This window comes from Mizuhopecten yessoensis, unplaced genomic scaffold (genome assembly GCF_002113885.1).
Source record: "Mizuhopecten yessoensis strain PY_sf001 unplaced genomic scaffold, ASM211388v2 scaffold431, whole genome shotgun sequence".
Taxonomy (NCBI): Eukaryota; Metazoa; Mollusca; class Bivalvia; order Pectinida; family Pectinidae; genus Mizuhopecten; species Mizuhopecten yessoensis.
In genome coordinates this window covers 955,360-961,894 of record NW_018403543.1, presented here as the reverse complement: position 1 = coordinate 961,894, position 6,535 = coordinate 955,360, and the positions used below count along the sequence as shown (strand labels likewise).

General features: G+C 35.3%; 1 protein-coding gene across 2 annotated transcripts in view; it reads left to right on the top strand.

The window, feature by feature from the left end:
* Positions 1-3,193: 3,193 nt before the first annotated feature.
* LOC110448997 (SMC5-SMC6 complex localization factor protein 1-like) overlaps positions 3,194-6,535 on the top strand; it is a 29,062-nt gene continuing 25,720 nt past the window's right edge. For both annotated transcript variants that reach the window (XM_021495573.1, XM_021495581.1), the window contains exons 1-3: positions 3,194-3,453; positions 5,505-5,824; positions 6,145-6,328. In XM_021495573.1, the coding sequence (XP_021351248.1) occupies positions 3,325-3,453; positions 5,505-5,824; positions 6,145-6,328 (633 nt within the window). In that variant the 5' untranslated portion in view covers positions 3,194-3,324. The remainder of the gene's footprint in view (positions 3,454-5,504; positions 5,825-6,144; positions 6,329-6,535) is intronic.

The following is a 6,535-nucleotide window of genomic DNA, read 5'->3' as shown; positions in this document are numbered from 1 at the left end:
ATGTAGCTACAGTAAAGTCTCACCACATGGCTAGAGTTGAATCACTCTATGTAGCTACAGTAAAGTCTCACCACGTAGCTAGAGTTGAATCCCTTTGTGTAGCTACAGTAAAGTCTCACCACGTAGCTTGAGTTGAGTCGCACCGTGTAGCTACAGTAAAGTCTCACCACGTAGCTAGAGTTGAATCACTCTATGTAGCTACAGTAAAGTCTAACCACGTAGCTAGAGTTGAGTCACAGTAAAGTCTCACCACGTAGCTGGAGTTGAGTGATTTGTGTTGCTGGTGTACTTTCTGTACACTATTGGTCCACTTTGTGTTTCATATTCCAAACGGCTGAACCAGTTGGACCAGATTTGTTTATGAAATATCGTACCTAGTTGTCTGATGTTGTCCTCTGGCAAGCACTGGCAAAGATTTCAAGGTCTACAATTCTGAAAACTGTTACATTATAAAGAGTAGACTATTTAACCAATAGGTATCTACTAAACCACAAGTGAACTGATTAGGTATTAACTCATCTCGAGTAGATTTATATGGGGTAAAACCTTACTGGTCTTGTTTTATAAAAATAATTCTCAGCATAACAAGTTTTCCACATCGATGTTACAAGATCGTGTATCATCAATAGGAAACTTTTTTAGCAATGATGTAATAAGGTTTTGTATTACCATCTAGAACAAAATATTTCTGGAATAACACGGTTTCACTTTAGTTTAAATGATTAAAATTCAAGTCCTGAGTGCCATATAGAAATGTTTAGTTATAATCCTTCAGTATTAAGAAAGACATGTTTTGGTGCAACCTACTTAATTTTTGTTGTTGTTTATTTTTCATTCTTTTATTGCTGTCAGTGGAACACATATCCAGTTTACCTGGGTATACCTTACCCCTCTAACTAAGCTTTCCCCTGAATATATATATATTATATATAATATATGGTCTGTATGTGTAGCTATATGTTACCTAATATTATAAATGACACTGAACTCAACCAGGTACATGTAATTGTTTACATTTCGCCAATCTGTTTAAATATTTAGTAAACATGTTATAAACATGGATAGAGTTGGCAATATTGTTGTCATTTGCGACAGTTCACAGAAACTAAGGTCAGTTTAATGTTTGTTTTATCAATTAAAGTCTCACCACGGCGATTGATATTGGCGATTATTGATATTGGCGATTGATATTGGCGATTGTTGAGGATACAGTTATCTTCATTAACATTATTGCAATAAAGTTTTCTACCAAATATTTGTGACGGATTGAAATTCGTGAGTAATGTGTCCAACATCCTGAGGATTTTTTTCTGAAATAGGTTTTGTGAGACTTGCGCTCAAATTGTTAGATATGGCATGTACTGGTATGTATTTACAATTTGTGAAATTGATAATTATATAATTAAAAAACCTCACGACCACCTAATCCTCTATTTTAGGGATATATTTATAATGTATCATGTCGAAGAAAAGATACTTTGTACCGTTTATAGTGTGCCATTAACAAATATTCAGTCATAAAAATGCCTTGATACGCCAAGCTACGGATAGCAAGTTATATGTTAGAGGTCTCTTTCTTATCATGAGTGGTACATGTAGTTTTTGTTTCATTAGAAATGTTTTTGTTTTGTGTTATTTGTCTCCAGGCGATCATGTTGTGTAACAGTTTGGTACTAAATTCAGATTTATTATTTAATTGACATTTTAGTTAAGTTTTGATCCCTGACCAATTGTTGAACACAACTACAAGTGCGTACACCCAAGGCAGCACTTCAAGGGTTCTTTCCGAAACTGCTGTATATATACATACTCTTTCAATGCTATCATAAATAACTTCTGTATATGTACACTAAAAAGTGCTATCATAATACTGTATATATAAGCACTCACATGAGTGCTACATAGTATCGTAATTAATTACTGTATATATACTCACAGTGCTAGCATCTCTATATTTTTCATTATTTGTGATATATGTTGAAATGATGTTTTCTATCAAATAAAATAAGAAATACACCCAATTCTTGTGTTCTTGTATGTGTTACATATTATAGAATTAGCGACCTGAAGTAACTCCAGGGACAAGTAAATTTGTAGATGACCTGTCACGAAGTGCCAGTTGAGCTTATGGCTTATGAGCTTATGTCCTTCATCCATCAACTTTTTCTTTGTACAATTTCTTCTTAAGAACTGGAGGACCTAGGGCCATGATATTTGGCTAGTAGGTATTTGGGACAGAATGCTATAAACTTCCTTTTTAAATAAATGACCTCGACCTACTTTCAAGATCACAAAGGTCAAATGCGTTAAAATCCTTTAAACAACTTCTTCTGAATAACCAGGAGGCCCAGAGTAATAATACTTGGCCCTGCAGTAAGTATCTTGGGAAGAGCACTTTAAGGTTTCCTCAAATAAATTACCTTGACCGACTTTCACTATCACAAAGGTAAAATTGATAAAAAACTTAAAACAAGTTCTTCTGAATAACCAAGAGGCCTAGAGCAATAATATTTGGCCAGTAGGTATTTGGGACATAATGCTATAAACTTTCCTTGAATAATTGACCTTGACCTACTTTTAAGATCACAAAGGTCAAATGTGTTTTAAAATCCTTGAAACAACTTCCTTTGAATAACCAGGAGCCCAGAGTAATAATACTTGTCCTGTATGTACCAGGGACAGAATTGCTATTAAGTTTCCTCAAATAAATTACCTTGACCCACTTCCACGGTCACAAGGGTCAAATATGTAAATATCTTTCAAAAACTTCTTCTGCAATTAACCTCTGAGGAGACCCACTGGGTGGTGATACTTGACCAGTAGCATGGTGGGATAGAGTAGTAAAAAGTTTCATTTAGTCAGGAACATTCTTAAGCCAAGGAGACTCAATATATTGAAACCTTTTATAAAGTACTTTTATTGAGAATATTTTCCTATGATTGCTCAAATATCCAGGTGAGCGATACAGGACCTCTGGCCTCTTGTTTTATTTGCACTATGATATTTGTCCTGTAAAATCCTTGGGTGTATATAACTATCAAAGTTTGCTGTTATAAATAATAAAAAGGTTTACATTCTTGCGTTTGATATATAGAATAAGATAATAAAAAGACAGAAACGTGATTTATCTTGTAAGTTGAAATTCCGGAATCAATAGGCACGAGTACTTTAGTAGAATACCTCATTCACTTCCGGTACAGATGATGGAGAGCGCGAAGCTGACAGGTTCAAAGTGAAAGTGTTGTAAACATTGGGAAAATCACAACGATAAACCGAAGCATGACCACAATACCTGACTGAAACTTTTTATGTTACTTAACAAAAATGTCGACAAGTCTAAGAACGAGACAAAAGGGCAAACGTGTGTTTCAGCTGTCTGGTTTTGCAGATGCGGAGCGGAAGGAGATAGGGAAGTTGATTACGGCATTGGGTGGAATCGACTTCGATTCTGAGGTTTAAATTACTCTTCAGTTCCTATTTTCAATTGCACTTCAGCCATTGGTTCATTGGTTCATTTGTTCATTGATTGTGACACCGTTGTAAGCGTCAGTCGCTTCTTAAGGTGCTTCTTAATACCATTCTGTCCACTCCAATAATCGGGCAATATGTTTACTTTTTTTTTCAATAAGCATAGTTATTTTTTTTGAAATAAGGTTAATTAAACGATCTCTCTGAAGAACCATAATATTTTAATTAACTATAAATATGAGTTTTTATCTATCTATTCTGCAAAACCTTCTTTCGAGTATTATGTGCTTACAGTACAAAGTAAAAAATTCAGTAGTTGACAGGATCCTGTTCAGCAGATTGGGAATCATCACTCCTCAACTTGTCATAGCAGGATTATCCTTCCAGTTTTCTTGTTTACTGCAAAGCATCATTGGTCCTAGGGACCTTGGAATCAAATATCCATGGGGGCAGATCATGATGGGGGCAGATCATGATGGGCAAGACCTAAATCTCCAGGCATTTTAGTGTATGAAACCCTATGTGATCCTAGCTTCTGAGCAGCTGATGAGAAGACACTGACAATATGTTGCAGTATGTAGGGACATCCGGGTAAATACGTACAGGTTGGAAAATACGGACAGTACTTATATGGATCATACATAATCGATTACATATGATATGATTAAATCAAACTGGACCGTTCATGCTAGGCTTAGGTCGATCTACTAGTATGGAAGTTTGGCTGTTGACGGACAATACCTGGAATATTATATCCCAAAGTCTAAAAATAGCAATGGTGTGTCTAACAGTATTCGACGTCATGCATGATTTGCGACACGTCCGGAAACGATGTCCGAAAAATAAGCTACGATTCTAGACAACAGTTATGTAACAATTATCTCCACATAAACCAAATACATACTCAGTATATTTAATATTGTACTTTTACTGTTGTTACTTATATATTTTAAGATTGCAGGAGTATATCAAAATAAAAAATTGAAGAAGAACTGTTTTGTCCGTAATTTCTCGCAGATTTTTATTAGGCGCGTAAATACGGACAGTTCTTAATTGATTAATTATTATTTAGATGGTTCTTACAGAAATATTTTTTGACTCGGGTTATCAAAAATAATGCTTTTACGTTGATTTCTGTTTACAAGCAAACATCTAATATCAGAATTAACACTCTTATACACCTAAATTGATTGCTTAACTACATTTTGGACTGGCCAATATCAGTTATCACAAAACAAAATAACAGCATGCCAGCGCTCAAAGAAAAACAAAATAACAGCATGCCAGCGCTCAAAGAATGTTGTTGTGAAAAGTCTGTGACGGGGGGGGGGTGTTAAGTTATAAGTATACAAACTGCCCGGTACGTTGAACTTGACTGATGACATGATAAGAACATGAACTGAGAGCAGAACATGTAGCAATCCCTGGCGAAACATTGTGAACAGTTTCTATGGTTTGATTTGGTGAATGCATGAATAGAGTAGCGTGTTCATAATTACCCTACATGTATCCGTATCTCAACCGATTCATATATATTCCGTATTTTGGATTATATTTTAGTGTTTATTTTACCGACTTATCAAAAGCATAACTAAAAAAAAAGCGAAAGAAAGGAACCTTCATTCTTACAAAACATATTCATAGAATATCTATGCTAGCTAGATTGCACATAGCATGTTTTTTTATTTTTTTTTATTTTTTTTTTTTATTACTTCCAGACATATCATACACATAGCATGTTGATAAACTGTACCATTAGCAGTCATCATTTGAAAAGTGTCCGTATTTACCTGGATGTCCCCTAGGGGATATATAATATCACAGGCACTTGAGTTTAGCAAGGCATACATTTTTAAAAACAAAGGACGAGTTGATATTACTATAAGTATTTTTAATTGCTAAACTCATGTCTAAAGTGACTGTGGTGATACATTGTTCATAGAAATTCTGAAGGGATATGAAATATCTTGGTTTTTGAACCTTTTACTTGAAAGCCTTTTCACATAAGAAACAATTCATTCTCAATTTCTTTACAGAGTTTCAGGTCAAACTGCACCCATATTGTCTGTAAGAAAATAACAAGGAGTGAGAAATTTCTTGGTGGATGTGCTACTGCAAAATGGATTTTACACCCAAATTACATCCGAGAGTCATCAAAGGTGGGCCAGTGGCTTGATGAGAAGTACTATGACTGGAGCCAGATAGGTACATCAGATACAGACAATATCCCCACAGATGTGAAGGAAGCATCCCGCAGGTGGCGCTACCATTTTGAAGTTTTTGGAACAACTGCTTTTGCTGGCTGGAAAACAGCCGTTGTTGTCAGCGGTGCAAGAAAGAACTCTGTGTATAAAAGGTTTGGCAAAATATTTGAAGATGTATAAAGGTTAACAAAATGTTAGGGAGTTTATAAATGTTAAACAAAATGAAATGAGTGAATGTATGAAATGTTAGATAACATAGTGAATAAATAGTGAGATACAGTGGTATGTTAATTTATAAAATGTAAGAGAATTATTTGTGAATCATAAAATTAAGCATAATAATTAGTATATATAAAAAAAGTTTTTTATTGCATTATATATAAATCCATGCTTTTTTCTCTTTGCTGGTTAGCCTGATCATGATATGATTGTGTAATTCATCTATAATTGTGTAACTCATCTGAAATTTTAGATTACTGCATAGTGGTGGTGCGGAGGTGTACAATCTGAAGCTACCCATTACACAGCCAGAGAAAGTGACCAACACACTGACCTATGTGTTTGCCAATGACAAGTGTGCCATGCATATAGCTCACCTCATAGAGTACGGCGTGCTTTGTCTGCGGCCAGATTACATAGGTGACTACCTCATCAAGGTAAGCAGAGTGTCTGTCTGTCGCAGGTCAAGATTATATTAGGTCACCTGAGACAAAGTCTCAAGTGACCTATTGCGATCGCCTTTTGTCCGTCGTCGTCCGTCGTGCGTCCGTAAACAATTTACATTTTCGACTTCTTCTCCAAAACCCCTGAACCAATTTCAATGAAATTTTGCAGGGACCTTCCATGGACAAAGGTCAACAAAA